At 38.6% G+C, this 22,204-nt stretch overlaps 1 protein-coding gene across 1 annotated transcript; it reads left to right on the top strand.

Moving 5' to 3' along the window:
* Nucleotides 1-1,753: 1,753 nt before the first annotated feature.
* On the top strand, nucleotides 1,754-21,717 carry LOC132154842 (progressive ankylosis protein homolog B-like). The gene is made up of 12 exons (XM_059563541.1): nucleotides 1,754-2,354; nucleotides 6,640-6,856; nucleotides 8,552-8,670; nucleotides 9,623-9,706; nucleotides 10,011-10,181; nucleotides 10,349-10,483; nucleotides 11,708-11,800; nucleotides 17,666-17,761; nucleotides 19,098-19,227; nucleotides 19,645-19,768; nucleotides 19,904-20,003; nucleotides 21,223-21,717. Exons 1-12 carry the CDS (start codon nucleotides 2,259-2,261, stop codon nucleotides 21,361-21,363), a joined length of 1,506 nt encoding a protein of 501 aa, XP_059419524.1. The 5' UTR covers nucleotides 1,754-2,258; the 3' UTR covers nucleotides 21,364-21,717.
* Nucleotides 21,718-22,204: the final 487 nt, after the last annotated feature.

Raw genomic sequence — 22,204 nt, 5'->3', positions numbered from 1 at the left:
AGTGCAAATACCTTGCCTTGTTGGCAGAAGCTACTTAGACTAATTTTGCCCATCTACGTTTAATTAGGATAGTCAACACTACAAAAGACTGTTGACTGACATTTGCTTCAGTGGTGTAGAAGGCACAGTGAGTAATGTTGCAGCTTTGATGCGATTGACCTGAGTTTGAATCCATCTTTTGTTGTGCTTTTTTTTTTGTCTCTCTTTTTAAATCTCCTATTGCACTGGAAAGGCATTTATTGTCAATATAAGTTAAGGAAATAACTGAAAAGTTGAAAATAATGTATCTGGTAGGGTTAGGGTAGGTTTAGAGGGCTTTATTGTCCCAATAAGGTGGCATCCATTTTTTAAAATTTGAAATAAAATTATATTTTACACTCAATATGTTATTATTGCATAGTGTTTTATAATTTACTACAATATTGAGGTTCAGACAATTTCCGATATTTGTATAAATACAGTAGTATAAATAGCAGAAAATATTGCTATTTTAGTGTAAATGGAATCTATAGTAAGGTTATTTGCTCTTGGTGTAAAGCATATCGCTAAGAAAATACTGATATTTAACCCTTAGTGCAAATAGCCATTGCTATTGATTTTTGATTGAGTTTATTATTGTTTATTTTGATAATATTTAATCTTTTAAAATGTTTTACTTAATGTGTGTAATTATAGTTTAGTTTTTCTGTGCTTTTTTTCTTTTTTTTCTTTTTTTTTTTGCTTGTAGAGCTACAATTGTAAATTATACAATTTAATTCCAATTTATTTATTTACCTACTTTTATGTTTTATTAAAGTTCTATTTTGACCCCTAGAGTAGTATTTTTTTATTTTTTTCATAATATTTGGGGGAGAAGGCACAACAATACAAATCTGATTAGATTAGCCATTTGGTCAGCAGTGGCCCTGGAACTATATCAACTTTTAACAGAGGGTGAGTAGATTTCCCACTACAGGCGTTAAATGCTTCTTACAAGCTAAACAAAGAATGTAAAAAAAAAAAAAAGAAAACCTAGAAATATAAAGCCTACATTTTCACCGCTTCTCCCCACAGCTTCTCAAATGTTTGTATTCCCCAGGATGTGCCGTCCCTGTTAGGGTTAAATTACAGTTAGATTATTATTTTTAAATAGTGAACTAATGTGAATTGGTACAAGTTTGCAGTCATTTCAAAGGCAACATGAATAAATGATTCAAATTGACTTTTATTTCATAGGCAATTTAAATTAACCTAAATGAACTGACCTAATTATTTAATTTAAAGCCATGTGGTCCCTTAGGAAGTTTTTAGAGACCCCTAATGGACCACGGCCCCCTGGTTAAAAGCCATTCATGTGTCTATTCGATACACATGGCGCATAAAAAAGAGAAGTTAGTCAAAGTGAGATCCTGTGTCAAAAAAAAAGGAAGTCATACAGTTTGCACAAACTTGTATGATTGTCATTTTTGGGTAAACGGACCCTTTAATTGACAGTCTGTCAGACAGCAGCGCGTCTCACGAGACTGGCCCGCTCTGCAGCCCCACCTGCTGGCCGAAACAAAATAAGACGTTCGATCTTCACTGAGATTCCTGGGAGTCATTTAAATTTTGTCTTGCCGTTTAAGTCTCATTCTGATATTTATATATTATTTATTTAACATTTCATGCCAGATGAACTTATAGGTCTACATGCAGGTAAGATATAAGGACAAAGACGCCATTTGATCGCCCTGTCCCGTGCTCTGACCTACCTGGCAAACTCTTCTCTGAGCCTGAACTCTATTTTAGGCATCTCTGTGTTGTTCAGCCGTGCGTTCCTGTGTTTTTCTGCACGCACCAGGTGACGTTCAGAAGAGGAGTGGCTTTTATGCGCCGACCGTCCCCCACGTGTTGTTAAGGGGAGGATGATGATTTAAGTACAGTTAACCGAGTGGCCATCTACAGCAGAATTGCGGCTGGCCAATCGACTCCATGCATACGGCTTCATACTCGTGTCGCACTTAATCTCCGCGGCCGATTATATGCATTTATTTTTCCTCTCCACTGACGGATGAACAATGGAGAAGCCGTCAGCAGAAATTTCTGGTGACCCTCCTATTTTCCCATGCACCAGATCATTGTTTATGATGCTGTTGTTGTGTAGGAGGGCAGGGACGGACCTGATCTCGTCGGATTTCTGCTAGAAAACACTCAGAGCTCGACGGGCTGTGACCGGCCTCGCATCCTTCCAGATCCGAGCCGCTGTTGTTGGCAGTGCTGCTTCTCTCCTCCCGGCGAACATGGTGGAATTCCCAGTGCTCACGCATTACTGGACTCTTATCCGATTCCTGGTGCCGCTGGCCATAACCAACATAGCCATCGACCTCGGCGAACAGGCAAGTGTGAATGAATAGTGCATCAAAATACAAGGCTGCATGACGTAAGATTGGTTGTGTATCCTTGGAGCTAGACTCTGCAGCAATGGCATCCATCAGATTATGAAAGCTCTGTTTATCAGTCGCTTCGGAATATGTAATATGTTGTGAACGTAATTTATAGGTTAGGTCGACCCTGTGGTTTTATTCCCTAAGGAAACTTTGAAACGGTGGCCCTTCGTAAACAAGCATCATCACAAACAACAGGAGCCGGTCAGCTGTGTTCGTCAACAGCTGGCCATACAGCGCATCCAATAACGTGTGTCCCACTGAACAATGCACTTTTGGATGGGCTGATTTTGTTGTCACCTCAGCGTGAACTAACTTGTTTTTGTCAACCATTGAGGAATGTGTAGTTTTTCTAACAGTATTTACATGTCTAAAGTGGGATGCCTACAAAAATCTTAAACCCTTGGCTGATTAAATGTTTAATTCATGTAATTCAAATCTCATTTTGATGCTCTTATGTTTCTTCATTGTCCATATTGAAAAGCCTTTCTTAATATTATGAGATTAGTGTCTCTAATTAGTGTGCCTGTCATTTTTTATTGAAACAATTAATAGATCGAGAAAGACAGTGTTTTTCAGATATTCACCCTTTTCAGCCTAATTGGTTGTTGGTTCCTCAATATTATGTTTATAAATAAATTAATACCATTTTAATAATATATTTGGATATTTATTGAACTTTTACAATGAAGTAATTTATTCTCCATCAAGAAATGTGTAGCTTAATTGCATAATTGTAATGCAAATATTGTCAGTATAATGAAAAGTAATGATTGCAACCCTTTACACAAACCTTGGCAATATAATCACCATTGGCTAGTAATTTTTTTTTGTTTAGTCGCCATACTGATAATATTTTACACACACTCACAAACACACATTTATATATATAGAAACTTGGAAACCATGTATGAATGCTTATTCGTCATTTTAACTGAACATAGGACTGGTGGTGATATTGTTGGCCATTCAGGGTTTCTTAAAAAAAAAAAATAATAATAGAAATAGATAATAGTAATTATTATTATAAGATAAAACTAAGCCTACTACTAGTTCTTCTACGGTACTAACAATATACACCACACTAGGATTGATGTGCTGCTGGTTTCATGAATATTAATCACGTTGTCAGCTTTCCCTTGAACTGATTTGCTGAAATCAAAACAGGGTTGGTAATACATGAGCACCAGACCATGGGATTGCCGTTTGCGCATTAACCCCACCCACTACTAGAGAAATTGAGAAATCTTCTGCTTGTTTTTAAAGCTGAATAATTCCAAATGAACTCCGTTATTTTGATAGGAAAAATTTTAACAAAGAATGGATTACATGAAACGCGTCGATTCAGCATTGTATGAAAGGCTCTTTCTCTTTGTATGTGTGAAAACATAGACTGCATAAAAACATGGACGTAGTGTCCGTGACGTCAACCGTAGACTGCTGAAGAGCGTTTTTGAAGCTCAAAGTGTGCAGAGCAGGCTGTCGCCATTTGGCAGCGCGTCACCGCGTGACTCTCCCGACAATCGAAAATGGGCAAAAAGGCGGGAGCTGGTTGCTGAAGCCACGCCCACCTAGCGTGACAGCGGTGACAACAGTGGCAATCCACCTGTCACTTAAGTGACCACGCCCTTAATTATGCAGAACTTTAAGGCTTAATATAATTCAAACGGATGAGTTTGAAAAATTCACCCCCCTCACAGTTGTCATGAAGAGCAAAATTAGCTATATAGACCAAACAAATTTTTTGCGCCAGGCTGTAAACATGTTTTTTCTGCAGTAAAGTTGGGCATTTTAACATGGGCTGTCTATAGGATTGACTCTCTTTTGCAGCCAGCCTCAAGCGGCCAGTCGATGAATTGCAGTTTTTGTCACTTCCTTGTTGGCTTCATGAGAGAGAGCGGGAGGTTGCTGCTCGGTGAAAACAGTGCTCTCAGCAAAAAGCTGTGCGCCTTCACTCTAGAGTTTACGGTGCATCAAATACAGGTGCGCTGCACATCCATTGAGATGAACTGAAAAAATACAGATCGCTTGATAGAGAGCGAAACTCTGAAGCGTTCAGTCAGTGTTCGGCGAGTGAAATATATATGTACGAAACTTATAATAGCCTCTAACTCACACACTGGCAATTAAAATCTAAGAATTTACTAGCCAATGGCTAACCATATACATCATTTATTTGCCCAGAGTAAAATTTTTTCGCAATGTAGAGGGTTGGGTTGTATAATGCATTATCAGTTGATCTTAAATCTAAAAATATTAGATTCAACTGTTGCAATTGACTGCTGTGGAGGAAATGTAGTGTGCTGATGCAATCCCTCAGTTTTCACAAGAGCACGTTTACATGCACACCAGTAAGCTGATAACTCACAAATATCAGCTTATTAAAATAACCAGTTTTCCCCGTTTACATGCACATCAGTAACCTGACAACACAAGTAAGCTGCGTTCACATGACTTCATTAATAAATCAGGTTATTTCCCTGTAGTGACGTCAAAATATAAGCATTTGCGTATCGGACTCGGAGTATTTAATACATTTGTCAGTTGTGATGTTAAATTAAGCTTGCAACATGTCAACTTGCAACATGTCGGGAAATTTACAGCTCGTATATTACCCCTCTCATGCAGTTATAAATAAATGCATTGTGACTGAACCACTTCTGCTTCTGCTGCACAAGATGAGAACACATTTTAATAATTTTCAGAGTCATGAAAAGCCAAGACATTTGCTCAGTCTAGATGTGCTTAAATCTGCAATAACTATGCGTTCCTGTCACGTATCACTCATGCGCACTTTTTTAAGCCGTCAGAAAGCGGGTTATTGTGTAGCTATACATGCCATGCGAAATCAGAGAAAGAGGCAAAAAACTACCTGTTGTGACCGGTCTATGCTTACGCTGTTTATGACCTTAAGAAAATGGGTTACCAGGTTTACATGACCAAGTTCGTTTTCGGCTTATTAAGCATAATCGGATTGAGAACATGCATGTAAACGCACAATTGTGTGTTCTTTTTTTTTTTTTTTTGGTAAATATAGAGTAGAATATAAGAATATTAAAAAATTTGATTGGATTTGATGGCCTCAAGCCACTACACTGAAGACTGTTTGATTTTTGGAAAACTGGAATAAAATATTACCATTCAATTTTTGATAAATACAAATTAGTTTTTCAGAATCACTAATGGGAGGGAAAATAATGTGAGTAGGTACCCTAAGAGCCCATCTGCCCACAGTAACGGAATATCATTATCTCTCTGCACATTGTTCTTAGGCGTTGGAGATGAAGTGACAGACAAAAGTCAGAGTAAGACGGTTGCAGAAGATAAGGAGAAGAACTGTACATTCACGCATCCTTTTGACTTTATCTGTTATTGTACAGGTCTTGCTGCTTCCTAATTCTGTGACTGACTATCTACTGTTGTATCATCCAAATGAAATCTTAAGATTTAAACATAAGCAGAGTTCTCTTGAAACGGCAAATATTACAGAATGGTGCCACCAGGTTAGAGTAGGTCAGTCTAGGTCAGGTCAGAAAAGGTTATTAACGGGCATCTCACCATTTTCCAACAGGTTTGACATCTGACACAGTTCCATATCATTTTATCATGTGTTGATGGGGATATATTCTGGCATGTGACAATAAATCTGTAAAATTGTTCATAATACAGTTGGTCATCATTGAGATTATTCAAGATTAAAAGGTCTATTGTTTATTGTGTTTCTCTCGAGAAAGGTCCATGAATGAATGTAATTTTATAACAAGTCTTCCTCTTTCTGCATTACACTCTTGCTTAATATCATTTAGACATCTCACACACTGTGCATTGTGACACTGTGAAGTTTGTATTTTCACACATATGTGGCTTTAAAAGACAGAAACTCTGTAAAGAGTCAATTCTGGGTCAGTGGTCCTATGAAACATGAACTTATCCAGTAAAGCAAACTGGTCCTGAGTTCTCGACAAGCCATGAAAGGCATTTAGTCAACTGATACAGAGGTTCTGTTGTATATCTTGGGTGTAAAACCTTCTTTGAAAAGAGGAATCCCATGAGGAGTTTCATTTCATCCCTCAACATCAGAAAATAGATTTTTTAAAATAAATGTAAATCTAGATTATTAGATTATTGTTTGTTTTTTGTTTTTTTTTGTAATCACTCACTCTACTAATCTGTCTTCTGTGATGCTGAAAAAATTGAGTTTCTGATAAATTTATTTAATTTCTGTCATTCTCTATAGGCTTTGAACAGGGGTATTGCGGCAGTCAAAGAGGATGCCGTGGAAATGCTGGCCAGTTATGGTCTGGCCTATTCCCTCATGAAGTTCTTCACAGGCCCTATGAGCGATTTCAAGAACGTAGGGCTTGTGTTTGTCAACAGCAAACGGGACAGAGCCAAGGCAGTCCTCTGTATGGTCGCCGCAGGAACCGTGGCTATCATTTTCCACACTCTTATTGGTCAGTATATCAATGTATCATTTCCTCATTCCACTTCTGGGAAGTCGTGGCCTAGTGGTTAGAGAGTTTGACTCCTAAGCCTAGGGTTGTGGGTTTGAGTCTCAGTCCGGCAATACCACGACTTAAACAAGGCACCGAACCCCCAACTGCTCCCCGGGCGCCGCAGCATAAATGGCTGCCCACTGCTCTGTGTGTGTTCACAGTGTGTGTGTGTGTGTTCACTCCTGTGTGTGTGCACTTTAGATGGGTTAAATGCAGAGCACGAATTCTGAGTATGGGCCACCATACTTGGCTGAATGTCACATCATTTCACATCTGGTCTTGCATGTCTAGTTTGTATTAAATGTATAGGGGATACCCCATTGCTTTGCACTTTTCTAAACAAACGTATCACGATGGTAGGCTTAGTGAGCAATGTTTTGACTGGAGAAGGACCTCCTTTTAGCTCAAGTGGACTGAATCACTCAGACCCCACTCATCACTGCAGATGTAACTGTTCTCTGGAAAAAAACTTTACATTATATTCCAAGCACATTCCCATTCACTGTGTTGATGGAAGGGCTTTTTTGCCAGGTAACTACTTGCCTGTTCTGTGTTCTCTGTGAATGGAGAGGCGTCTCTCAAACAAACTCTATTTAAGCTCACAGAGGTAGATCACCATTTTTTTCAGGTTTTCATTCACCCTCTATGATTCTATTGTCATTAAACAAATTGTGCAAAATACTGCACTCCTACTCGGCAGGAAATACGTTCTGCCACCCATATTTACCAAATTACAAAAAGTTTGTGGGATGTGGTTGAAAATGGTTAAATCTTGAAACAGTCTATTTATACAATATAATCCAAAAATTAATATGAACATTAAAGCATATTTACCCTGAATATATCAGATACATTTGCATTTAGTCAAATAGCTATTTACATACAAACCAAGAAATCGGAGCCATTTTCAGCTGCTCAGCAGTGCCCATATGGTTACTGCTATGAGTGCATGGAGAAGGAATGTAACCACGGTAACCCTGAGGGATATAGAATAGAAATCACCACCTTCTTGGAAGAAGGCAGGAATTTTTAATCACTAACCACCTCCTGTCTGCCACATGTAATGATGTGCTTTTAAATGAAGGACTTATGTTCTGTTAGCATAACATGGACACTCTCCATCATCTTGAGTGTGGTCTCAGACATATTATGGCTGTCTGTGCAGTCAGAGAGTTTGGTAGAGTGCTGTCATCCATCTGTGGATCACGTCACTGCACACATTCCTGGGAAAAGTGAAAAGACACAGGAGAAATGAGAAACACGAGAACTTCTAGTTCCTTGCATGTTATTTGTACCAAGTTTAGCAGCAAAAGAGTCAAGAATGTTATATTATATAATATTATATATTTAGTTATATTATATTAGAACATAATTTTGTTCTGTTATATTACATTACATTACTATCTATCCATTCTCCAAACAGGTTATTCTATGTTATGTTGTGGGAATGCTGAAGCCTAGTCCAACATTATATTATATTATATTATATTATATTATATTATATTATATTATATTGTATTGTATTGTATTGTATTGTATTGTATTGTATTGTATTGTATTGTATTATATTGCAAAGCCATAATGTTGAATATCATGTTATATAATTATTTATTATAATACATATTCATCTTGTTCTCATTTTTCTTTGTTTAGCCTACACAAATCTGGGCTATTACATCATTAACAAACTGCATCACGTGGATGAGTCTGTGGGGAGTAAGACCCGGAAGGCGTTTCTCTATCTGGCTGCTTTTCCTTTACTTGACGCCGTGGTGAGTGTATCGTGACGTCTCAACCAGGGATATTTAGCTGTAGTATCATAATGTGTTCTTGCTCTGACCGTCAGATCTGGCTCGTCTGCCCGGCACAGATGGCATAGAGTATGTGTGTATAAGCCAGCGTGATAAGGCCATGCATCAGAGCCTATTCAGATCTAGAAATCATCAAGCTCCTTTGGATGAATAACAGCTCACGCGAACATCCTGTGCCTCTCAACGGAGGTTAAGCTGCAGCAGTGTTTTGTTTAAAGTGTTAAGTCTCAAGAGAATGTACCTAGTTAACGGGGGTCCATGACCCCTAGGGGATGAAATGTGGTATTGCAGGGGGGTTGCCAATTATTGCTTAAACTCGAATTTTTTTTTTTTTTTTTTATTAATATTAATTTTAACAAAACTAAGAAGAACATAAGAAGCTAAAATTCTACAACTTTTTTCATAGTCAATTCAAAAGTCATTGATTTCTTTTTCATATAAATGTAAAAAAGATTAAGCAGCTTGTTTAGAACTAGCATCATTAGGTGCAACGTATTAGAATGATTTCTGAAGGATCATGTGAAACTGAAGACTGGAGTCTTGAAGACAGGAGATGCTGAAGATTCAGCTTTTCAGTCACAGGAATACATTTAATAAAAAAAAATAATAATAATAATTCACAATATTGCTGTGTTATTTTCTTAGGTTTATATTATTTAAAATCTAAACCAAGACTTTTGAACAATAATGTATACTGTAATATAAAAATCATGAATAATGCTTTAATGGCTTTGCAAGGTTACAGTCAGTGTAGTATATAATAACAAAAATGGTACTTTAGGACCACAATTTAATATAATATGTAACTGGGGTCCCTGCTCAATCTCTTTCTTTCTATCCATTAAGGAGTGCTTGGCCTGGATTAGCATATTGTATTGTGCAAGTGACAGTTAGCTCATGTCTGTGGTTTCAGGCCTGGACTCATGCTGGAATCCTTCTGAAGCACAAGCACAGTTTCCTGGTGGGATGTGCGTCTATTTCTGATGTCGTTGCACAGGTATGTGTCAAATTCATCAAATCAGCATTTCATTGCTTGATTTATGTCTTCTTAAAATCATTTCAGTATTGGTATGTTTATGAAAATGTGAATATAGTGTATGAAGGATAATTGAAGTGAACGTAATGGGTTATGTTTCTGTGCATGTCATAGTCATGGTGTATTTTGTTTTTATTAATGATGTATTTGGGTCTGAATTAATAGTAGAGTCTGTATGTGCCACGAGAACGGCTATATTTATCACTGTCATTGTAATCAGGTTACACAGTTGTGCTTCTCTCTCTCTCTCTCTCTCTCTCTCTAGATCGTGTTTGTTGCTATTTTGCTTCACAGTCACATGGAGTGCGTGGAGCCCTTGTTGATCCCAATCCTTTCTCTGTATATGGGTGCCTTGGTACGCTTCACTGTTGTTGGTTTAGGTTACTACAGAAAAGTTCATGATAACATCCCAGTCTCCAGTGGACCTGAGGTTGGGGTATGTCCAGTGACTCTCTTTACACCAATTCAACCTATGTGACCATCTCAGTTCAGTATCACAGCTACCTTGGTCAGATTCTATACCAATTATTTCTTGCTCTGCCCCATCAAACCTGTGAGAATCCTAAAACTGTGCTATATACTGAGCCTCATTCTGTGTAATAGGGTGATGCCACTATTAAAAAGATGCTAAGCTTTTGGTGGCCGTTGGCTCTCATCCTGGCTACACAGAGGATTAGCAGACCCATCGTCAACCTGTTTGTGTCTCGGGATCTGAAAGGAAGCATAGCTGCCACAGAGGTTAGTGTGTCCCATGGCAAGAACACGCATGTCTTTACAGTATTTAGATTAAATTTAGCAATTCATTCACAGTGAAATTCAGCTTATTTTGCTATGAAAATATACTGAGATGGTTGGGGAAAACAGTTTTTATTTTATTTGAAGTGCAATCAGATGAAAACAGAGAACTTTAATAAGAATTGTGACATTTATTATTTTAGTTGGGACTATGGAAATGGAAAATGTATATATTGTCTCAATATTTAATTATGCATCCAGTGAATAAAATAAATATTGTAAACTAAAACTATTAAAAATAGTCTTCAGTAATTTCAATAATCCTGAAATAAAGTGAATTATAAATATTAGATGAAGGATGATATTAGCCTTAAACTTAAAATGTTGAAATGTTGCCTTGGCAACTATCTGAAATAAAATTAATTTAAGATAAAGTACTAAAATTACTCAAAAATAACACTGAAGTAAAATAATTGAAGCTAATTAGAAATGTTTAAATAGATATAAACGAAAACAAAATAAAAGCTAATTCAAAGTATTGATAAATACTATAATAGTATATAATTAATTCTAAAATAACACTGAATAAAACTAATTTTAGCATAGTTGTTAATGTGGCATAACTGCATCTCATCTGCATGCAGTGCTTTATAGGCTTTATATAACTTTACCACCGAAGGACAATTGTTTTTCACCTCATACCTACTGTAATATATTCTTTAAACTAGGTTTAAACAATATCTATAATGACAAAACAAGCTTTATTTTCAGATTAGTTGCCTGGTGCCTAGATGTCAGAAATATGTGACCCTGGACCGCAAAACCAGTCTTAAGTGTCAATTCAATTTCGAAAAAAAAAAAGAAAAAAAAAATATTGAGAAAATCACCTTTGAAGTTGTGTTCAAAAATTCTTAGCAATACATATTTCTAATCAAAAATTACATTTTGATATACAGTATTTATGGCAGGAAATTTACAAAATATCTTCATTGAACATGATCTTTACATATTATCCTAATGATTTTTGTCATAAAAGAAAAATGGATAATTTTGACCGATACAATTTTTTTAATATACCCCAGCGACTTAAGACTGGTTTTGTGGTCCAGGGTCACATATGTTACGTCACTCAGCTCCTCTACAATAGAAGCATTCATTATAAACAGATGAAATTGTGGGTGTTTAATGTTACCATCATCTCACTCTTCATCTCTCATTGTTTTCCAGGCTGTCGCAGTTCTCACAGCAACATATCCAGTGGGTCATATGCCATATGGATGGCTCACTGAACTCAGAGCTGTTTACCCTGCTTTTGACAAGGTAAATGTTGTTGTTTTACCTTTAACTAACACGTTTTTAATCCTTAATCATACAGTTCTCTGAATGTTTAATACTAATCATCCTCCACGTATTTACTTGAGTTAAAATGACAGCATCTTCTTCTTCTAACTTTGTCTCATACCCCTAAGGAATGACAAAATTAGTTTATGTCTTCTGCCTTGTTTTGTGTACTAATGCTGCAGCATGTCTATTATCTTGTTTTACTTCATGACAAAGCAATTATTTTTGGGATAAACAGAGCGGGTTCATGGAGACAGAGCTGCAGCTGGAGTCCCAGAGACTGTAATTAAAAAAGACGAACAGTATTGTGGTGTTATTTATGGATGTTTGCCCTGAGAAAAAGGATCAGAAGGATCCACGATTAGGAAGTCCTCGGAAAGTGAGGGAACATTCTCTGGCCACAGGTGTCTGGCTAACTGGAGCTAATACTATTATGAATAAAAATGATCTACACTGCCGTTCAAATGTTTGGGGTCTGTAATATTTTTTGAATGAAGTTTCTTATGCTCACCAAGGCTGCATTTATTTAATCAAACTGTAAGATTGTGAAATATTATTGCAATTTAAAATTAGGCAGTGGCTATTTGCACTAAGTATAAATAGCAATTATATTTTATTTACACTAAGTGCAAATAACTTATGTATTTTCTTAGCGATAAATGATATTTACCCTAAGTGTAAATAGTAATTAGATTCTGTTTACGCTAAGTGCAAATAGCATATCCATTGGTTACCACAGGTTTTAAATATACTTGCGGTGGTTCCCGCAGGTGGAAAATCCTCCTATTACCCACGGCACAAAAATTGTCTTTTGCATGTGACAAATAACAAATAATGTGTGTGTCACAGTGTCTGGGTTGTGTTCCCTGGGTTTCCACTAGGTGTCCTCCTTTCTCACGGTGTCTGTCTCCTTATCACTTCCTGTTCCCTTATTTGGTCACCTTCCTCCTGTTTAGTAATTGATTGTTCCCTACCTGTCTCCTGTTCCCTCATTATCCTTCTGTGTATTTATACCCGGTCTGTCTGAGTCTGTGTTACGGAGTCCTTGTTTAATGTTTATAGTTATTCACGTCCGTCGCTTCTTGCCTTGCCTTGCCTTACCTTGTCTTCGTGTCTTGTTTATGTTCTGTTTGGATATTCTGGTTTTGACCCTGCCTGGACTGTTTACCCCTTTGGATTACCCCTTAAATAAAGGACTTACCTGCAATTGGTTCCCTCTACTGTGTTTCCTGTAACACTGTACGTGACAGAAGGACTCCGTCATGCAAGGAACCAGCGGTATGTCTTTTTCCCGCTCCCCAGCCAGGATGGTGGAGCGGAGGGCGAAGTATCTGAAGTTGATCGCCCTCCGCCAAGAGGGCAATGAGGTGGGTGCCCTGGCACAGGTGTTCTGGTCCCTGGCCGAGGGCATGGGATACAATGACGCAGCCCTTAAAGACTATTTTAATGGCGGGCTGGATGATCCAGTGTCTCAGGAGGAGATGGCGCAGTTAGAGACACTGGAATTCTGGGAATTCGTGCGCTACCTGCAGCATCGGCTTCGGTGGGATGCCCCAGCCACCTCTGTCTCTTCCGGCGGGGTGGTTGTCAGCCCAGCACCACTGCCCAGGATGGCAACCAGCCAAGCGCCACAACCCAAGATGGCCGCCAGTCCAGCACCACTGCCCAGGATGGCTACCAGCCAAGCGCCACAGCACAAGATGGCCACTAACCCAGCTCCAATGCCCAAATTGGCCACCGTTCCAGTGCCACAGCCCAAGATGGCCGCCAGCCCAGCGCCAATGCCCAGATTGGCCACCGGTTCAGCTCCACAGCACCAGATGGCCGTCAGTCCAGCGCCACAGCACAAGATGGCCGTCAGTCCAGCGCCACAGCACAAGATGGCCGCTAACCCAGCGCCAATGCCCAAATTGGCCACCGGTCCACCACCACAGTACAAGATGGCCGCCAGTCCAGCGCCACAACCCCAGATGGCCGCCAGCCCAGCACCACAGTACAAGATGGCCGCCTGTCCAGAGTCATGGCCCAAGATGGCTGCTTGCCCAGCGCCACTGCACAGGATGAGAGTCTCAGCTGACCCTCCAGAGTCGAGTCAGGTGCCAGTGAACTCTCCGGAGTCGAGTCAGGTGCCAGTGAACTCTCCGGAGTCGAGTCAGGTGCCAGTGAACTCTCCGGAGTCAGGGCTAGTCACCGCTGATCCTCCAGAGTCAGGGCTAGTCACCGCTGATCCTCCAGAGTCAGGGCTAGTCACCGCTGATCCTCCAGAGTCAGGGCTAGTCACCGCTGATCCTCCAGAGTCAGGGCTAGTCACCGCTGATCCTCCAGAGTCAGGGCTAGTCACCGCTGATCCTCCAGAGTCAGGGCTAGTCACCGCTGATCCTCCAGAGTCAGGGCTAGTCACCGGTGACCTTCAAGGACTGAGTCAGGGCTAGTCACCGGTGACCTTCAAGGACTGAGTCAGGGCTAGTCACCGGTGACCTTCAAGGACTGAGTCAGGGCTAGTCACCGGTGACCTTCAAGGACTGAGTCAGGGCTAGTCACCGGTGACCTTCAAGGACTGAGTCAGGGCTAGTCACCGGTGACCTTCAAGGACTGAGTCAGGGCTAGTCACCGGTGACCTTCAAGGACTGAGTCAAGTCACCGGTGACCTTCATGAACAGAGTCAAGTCACCGGTGACCTTCATGAACAGAGTCAAGTCACCGGTGACCTTCATGAACAAAGTCAAGTCACCGGTGACCTTCATGAACAAAGTCAAGTCACCGGTGACCTTCATGAACAAATGCAAGTCACCAATGATCTTCATGAGCAGTGTCAGGCCAGCACCAATCTTCTGGAGTCCAGTAAGGACACCAGGGAATTACCAGAGTTTCGTCGTCCCGTTGGTCCAGCCGCACGGAGGTCTGCTCCGCCTTGGGGGGCTCTGGTCCTGACCACATGGCTGTGGTGGTCTTCTGCTCCGCCCTGGGGGCCTTCCGCCCTGACCACACGGCTGTGGGGGTCTTCCGCTCCGCCCTGGAGGACTCTGGCTTCGTCCACAAGGACGTGGTGGTCTTCTGCTCCGCCCTGGGGGGCTTCCATCCAGACCACACGGTTGTGGTGGTCTTCTGCTCCGCCCTGGGGGGCTTCCGTCCTGACCAAACGGTTGTGGTGGTCTTCTGCTCCGCCCTGGGGGGCTTCCGCCTTGACCACATGGCTGTGGTGGTCTTCTGCTCCGCCCTGGGGGGCGCCACATGATGTCCTTATGGATTTCTGTTTTGTATTTCTTGGTTTCTGTTATGTTTCTGTCTGTTCCCCTCAGTGAGTCTGGCCCTCCATCCCTCCCCCTGAGCCTCCACCTGTCCGCCTCCCTCCTGGTCTGTGTCGTGTCTTGTCGTGGAGCGTCTGGGAGCCGCTCCGTAGAGGGGGGGTCCTGTCACAGTGTCTGGGTTGTGTTCCCTGGGTTTCCACTAGGTGTCCTCCTTTCTCACGGTGTCTGTCTCCTTATCACTTCCTGTTCCCTTATTTGGTCACCTTCCTCCTGTTTAGTAATTGATTGTTCCCCACCTGTCTCCTGTTCCCTCATTATCCTTCTGTGTATTTATACCCGGTCTGTCTGAGTCTGTGTTACGGAGTCCTTGTTTAATGTTTATAGTTATTCACGTCCGTCGCTTCTTGCCTTGCCTTGCCTTGCCTTGCCTTACCTTGTCTTCGTGTCTTGTTTATGTTCTGTTTGGATATTCTGGTTATGACCCTGCCTGGACTGTTTACCCCTTTGGATTACCCCTTTAAATAAAGGACTTACCTGCAATTGGTTCCCTCTCCTGTGTTTCCTGTAACACTGTACGTGACAGTGTGATTTTCATTTATTTATTGAAAATTATTTTAATTACCGGTACATAGGCTACTATTCCATTGAATGACATACTCATATTATGCATTATTGTGCATTGTAAATGATGCAAAATTACAGCATTTAAATTATAGAGTTCTCCTTGCTTTGTCAAATAGTGTCTCAGTGAATGGGACACATTTTTCTAATACTAAATCTATATATTGAATACTATCAGAAACAATAGTTTATGACTCTATAAATTAAATGGAAATTAAATTAAGTATAATTTATTGTGTAACCAAAAAATCTATAATGCCCAGACAAAAAAAAATAAAAAATATTTTTTTAAATTATAAACAAGCCTAAAATACACTGGGACTCTCATTTTGAAACATCTATACTATTGCAGTCTGATCCTTGAGATGAGAAATAAAACATGCATTCTTATAACCGTCTAAAACATATTATATAAAGGTCATATATTATTGTCATAATTCATGAACTCGAGTTCAAAAGCAGTCCGATGGCACAGGCCACATGTGCGCCATTCATTGAATGACAATCACATTGAAGCAGTCTGAAGCGCTGTTGCACATTCTTTTATTTATTTATTAGTATTATTATTTTTAATGAAAACATAGCCTTTGGAAGTTTTATAATCAATAGGCTGTTTTGCAATTTATGTTTTTCCACCCCCAAAATATGATGTCTTAAAATGATCATTAAGGGGTTTGTTTTACGATTTTATGCATTTAAAGACTTTTTATGACATTTAAGTTTAAGAAAACTCACCCGGAGGGATTTTGCTTTATTCGCACACATGCTCCTAAATACATTTTGCGCACATCTATTTTTTAGTTGCAAATACGACTGAAGAACCCGCACTGTCATGTCCTGTCTTTGTCTGTGAAATATCCATCCACGTGGGAATGGACACAGAATGAGCAGATGAAAACGTGTAGGGTGGGGGAGATTTTCCACTAGTTAATCGATCCTAGATGTTACACTAAGTGAAAATATCAGTATTTTTTTTTTATATGCTATTTACACTAAGTGCAAATAGCTATAGATTCTATTTACACTGTTAAAATAGCAAGATTCTCTGCTATTTATGCTACTTATTGCAAATAGTGGCAATTATCTACACCTCAGTATTGCGGTACATTATAAAACAGTACACAATAAGAACGTATCAGGTGTAAATTGTAATTGTAATTCAAATTATTTAATGGATGCCACCTTATTGGGACAATAAAGCCCTCCCTACACCTACCCTGACCCTACCCGATACTTTATTTTAAACTTTTTGATTATTTCCTTAATTTTTATTGAAGATAAACTCCTTTACGATGTGATATGAGATTTGAAAGGGAGAAAAAAAATTTGACAAAAGGTGGGTTTGAACTTGGGTCAATCGCATCAAAAAGTACGCACCTTACCATGTACGCCACTGAAACTGATGTTTAATAAGTGTTTTTTTTTCAGTGTTGACTGTCACAATCACATGTTGGTGGGCTGAGTTAGTCTAAATAGCCTCTGCCAACTAGGCAGGCTACTGGCACTTAATGTAAATAAACACTCCATTAAAATATACTGTTTTCTATTTTACTATATATTTAAAAAATGTAATTTATTGCTGTGATGGCAAAGCTGAATTTTTATTCATTTGCAGTCATTACTCCAGTGTCACATGATCCTTCAGAAATCATTCTAATATGCTGATTTGCTCATCAAGAAATTCTTATTATCATTAGAAACCGTTCGGCTGCTTAATATTTTTTTGGAAACTGAATCCTTTTTTAGATTTCTTTGATGAACAGCGTTGATTACAAATGAAAATGTTTGTAACATAATATAAATGTCTTTACTGTCACTTTTGATCAATTTAATGCCCCCTGGTTTAATAAAAATATATATTTCTTTAAATCTTTCTGAATGCTCAAAACACCCATCTTACATTTGTACATTTTTCTGACAAAGAAATGAACGGCTTTCTTGACATCTGCGGTTTGTCTTTGTTCTTATTTTCCAGAATAACCCAAGCAACAAGCTAGCCAGCAGTGGGACAGTGGTGACAAAGTCCCACATCAAGCGCTTCACTTTTGTTTGTTTGGCTCTTTCCATAACAGTAAGTTCATCCACATTCTCTTCTCTCTCCGTCTGGCTGTAATAACACTTGTTTCATATTTTAGTAACAGCGGTTACTGAAGTTTAGCAAGTTTAAAGGTGCTGTAGGAGTCATATTCTTTGTTTAGCTAATCACAAAGAAGATATTTCTAACTGTCAGTCATAGCAGCCCATACATAGAAAGCAGGAAAATGAAAGTGTGGTAGATAGAGCTTGCTGTACTACATTTGATTTGAAACTTAATTTGTGACCATTAACAAACTATGTTCTATACAGTATGAATATGGGTAGTATGAGTTCTGTTGCTTCATTGCCATTTACAACTTCTCTACCACACTATCCTAATCTGTATACATCACACTAATCAGTACACGTTTCCTTATAATTCAATTGTATAGTCCCCTGAATATAAAAAATGCATTTAACAAAAATCCATATGCTCTTATTCAGCTACTAAACACGTAGTTGTAAAGTCATAAGGAGTGCATTAGGACAGAGTGACTTGATATTGTGAGTGCTTTTAGAGTCAGTCTAAATGATTAATTGATGCTCTCTGCCTCTGTAACAGGGTCAGATCTTCCCTTCCTGACCTAGATTAAAGCCTTCATAGTATTAAACTGCAGCTATCATTTTTATACCATAATTTCACCTCTCTGTCAGTTATATGGAGGGAGAATCATGATTGTAAGAGTGAGTGTCCCTCATACAGCAAGGCTTCTGTTTAATCTCGTATCTAATCACTATATAGTTGTGCCCAGATGTTCTCCTCTTAAGTGAAATGTTTCATGAATGCATTGCTATGGATAAATACTGTGGTTTCGTCGTTTTTTAAATTAATCACTCAAAGGCATCAAGGCGTGATTTTTTATTTATTAATTTTTTTTAAAGTTGCATGTCCCCTTAGGACTTTATTGTAAATAAAGTGTCATTGATGGTTGGTCTGTGTTATTGATTGATTGAGTTTTCCTTGTGCCAACTTGTCTGGTCATTTCTGTCTGTGCACACACTTCCAATTCCAGGACTCTTAGCCACATTTCAAAGGCTTTTCTCCAGCCAGACACTGTAGATATAAACAGTTATGAGTGTAAATGATAGCTGTGTAAAGAGGGTAAGTATAATATACTTGCTTATGTGTGCTGGATCTAAAATCAACATACATACTATATTACATTCCCCCTTGATAACCAGAAAAACCAGTGCCATTTCACAGAAATAAGCAGAATAACCTTTATCTTTTTTTTTTTTTTTTTTACATTTTCCTAATTTGAGATCTCATTTACTTCCTTATGTCATGTCTGGATAGCTCCATTCAGGTTAGTGTGTTTTTCTCTGTGCAGCTCTGTTTTGTGGTGTTCTGGGCACCACACATTTCCGAGAGGATCCTGGTGGACATCATTGGAGTAGATCATGCCTTTGCTGAGCTGTGTGTCACCCCTTTACGAATTTTCTCCTTCTTTCCCATTCCAGGTATTGCACTTTAAGTCAATTTCCATAAAAACAAGCATTCTACATTATTCTTTTAACAACCTGTAGAAAGTACGTAGAAAGTACAGTTTTAACCAGTAAGACTACAACACTCTTAATCTTCACTGTCACGTGATCTTTCAGAAATCATTATAATATGATGATTTGCTGCTCAAGAGTCATTTCTTCTTATTATTAATTATTATTAATTTCTTACCATTCATTTCTTATATTATAAGTTGTGATGTTTTAATGTTTTTATGGAAACAAAACTACGGAAACTGAGAGAGAAAGAACCACTATGATAGCTCAAAGTATCATCGCATTTAGATGTACTGATAGCAACAACTGGCATGTAAAATATGTTTTCACATGATTGCTTGAGACAATTTTTGCATAAACTTTTTTTTTTATCATTAGTGACGATTCGTGCTCACCTGACTGGTTGGCTCATGACCCTGAAGAAGACCTTCGTCCTGGCGCCCAGCTCTGTCCTCCGCATCATTGTCCTCATTACCAGTCTCATAGTGCTGCCTTACATGGGGTAAGTTTGTTGTTTTTGACTGTACTCAAATGTTGAAGCATATTGGTCACTTGTCGTTTTACTTCAGTGCATCAAATTGTAGAATACAATCTGTTAGATTGTATTTGAAAGCTTTCTGCGCTTCAATTTGTGCAGAGTACACGGAGCCACACTTGGTGTTGGATCCCTGCTGGCTGGTTTCGTTGGGGAGTCTACTATGGTTGCAATCGCAGCATGCTATGTCTACCGAAAGCAGGTACAATAACACAGAAGCCTGTAGGATTTTTCTAATGATACACCTGCCTTTATTTGATTAGTAAATGCAGTTAAAGTGTACCTTTTAACAATGCATCAGTGCACTGCTGTGGCAACTCCACAGACATGAATCTACAAACATTTCAACGTTCATTTCAATAGTGTATAGTATATTTTAAGCACACACACATACGGGAGACTGAGGGTAGTTATTTCAATAAACATAAAGTCTTGAATCAAAAGTCCAGTTACATAAATGTGTTTTCTGTAGCAATGGTTTGTATGCTGGCTTCAACGTTCAATAATTTAGTCTTCCAACCTAACATTTTTCCTACAGCTGTTGAGTGAACTTTATTATTTATCACAATAAAGCACACTGACATATAAGGCAAGGGTCAATTTGAGAAAATGCTGAACTGTGTCTCAGAAAAAGGATTTGTTTTCATATATGTCAGTTTGAGATTTGCCTTATTTTTATGGAGGAAGATCCCCTATTTTTAATAAATTAAAAATAATAGCTGCCTTTTAAATCAATGGTTTCATGTGTATACACTACTGTTCAAAGTTGGGGGTTAGTATGACTTTTATTCAGTAAAAGATTGATTCATTTAATCATACACAACTGTCACAACATTGATGATGTTACAAAACGTTTCTATTTCATAAAATGCTGTTCTTTTGAAGATTCTATTCGTCAAAGAATCCTAAAAAAATGTTTCATGTTTTTCACAAAAGGATTAAGCAGCACAACTGTTTTTAAGACTGATGATAAATGTTTCTTGAGCACCAAATCAGCATGTGGACACTTATTAATTTGCCATCACATGAATACATTGTATTAAAATAGAAACCAGTTACTCTAAATTTAAATAACAGTTTTTGTATTTTTTATCAAATAAATGCAACCCTGGTGAGCATATGAAATTATTTTTAAAAACGTAAAAAAAAATACAGTGTACGTTACATTATACATTTATTAGTTATTTTATTAAGTTTAACTGAAATCCCATTAAATCATATGATTTCACAACTCCACTTTTGATTTGTAAATTAAATTTCCTTCTACAAAAAACCTTTGTAAATAATTCTTCTTAATAATTTTTAATTCTTACCATGCTTTTAGGAATGATTTAAACATAATTTAGTTTGGTCTGTATTTCATAAATGAAATGCAATGCTTTGGGGAAAGATAATTAGCATTATTCTTTCTGCTCACACAGAAGAAAAAGAAAGACTCCGATGAAGACATGACCATCGACGGGGAGGACTCTGCCCCCATGAACGAGTACAGGGGCAGGGGCCGTGTGGACGACATTGTGGAGTTTAGAGAAGAGGATGAGGAAGAGCTGGAGGAAGACTGAGCAGTGGATTCTAGGCTGAGCAGGATGTGTTGTGTGAAACAGGGCCTTCTTGCTTTCTCGGGCGGTGTTCTTATTGCTTACTGTCCCCCGCTGTCGCCCTTCCCCTTCTGCCGAAGCGAGAGCCCAGCTCACCTTTTCAGTGTGCACACAGTTCAAATAACCACAGAGGGAGATTTAGATATCAGTCGTCTGCTGCAGCATATCTATGTTACAGTACACACGCAGGTATACAAATGCATACATGCGTCTTCCAGCTGCCGTCGGGAGATTTTATTTTCTGATGCAGGACAGTGAAGATATCGATTTGTACCAAAGCAATGTTGTGGATTAACTGCTATACAGTATATATTTTTTTTTTCTGTATACTGATCTTTATTGTGCTGCCGTCCTACACTTCATGATTCTTCAAAGGAAAGATTATACTAAATACAGTTACATCATCCACTTGGAATGTATTTTCTGTTTCATCTTCTTCTTCTTCTTTACTTCTAATATTTAACAGAAAGGACAGACTTGATAAGAGGTCCAGAGGCGGTGACCTGTATTACTGCACAGTTTTCAATATGTTTTTTTTTGTGGCTATTATTATACAGGAAATGTCAACAAAGGATATAAATATATATTACACATTTTTATTGGAATTGAGAATGAATTTGATGGACATCTTAGAAAACAGCACTTTTCAGAGTGACAAATGGTTGAAGTTTATGGGTCATCTAGAGGACCTAAATTTTTTTTAAATATACATATCATATGTTGTAGGTGTATAAAATATACATTTTGTATGGGTGATGTTGTGAACTCTGTATATTGTAGGAAAAGAAAGAATTGGACTGTGTGT

Source organism: Carassius carassius, chromosome 12, assembly GCF_963082965.1.
Source record: "Carassius carassius chromosome 12, fCarCar2.1, whole genome shotgun sequence".
In the NCBI taxonomy this organism is placed as follows: domain Eukaryota; kingdom Metazoa; phylum Chordata; class Actinopteri; order Cypriniformes; family Cyprinidae; genus Carassius; species Carassius carassius.
The sequence above is the reverse complement of the archived record's forward strand: the minus strand, read 5'-3'. Positions and strand labels throughout refer to the sequence as shown.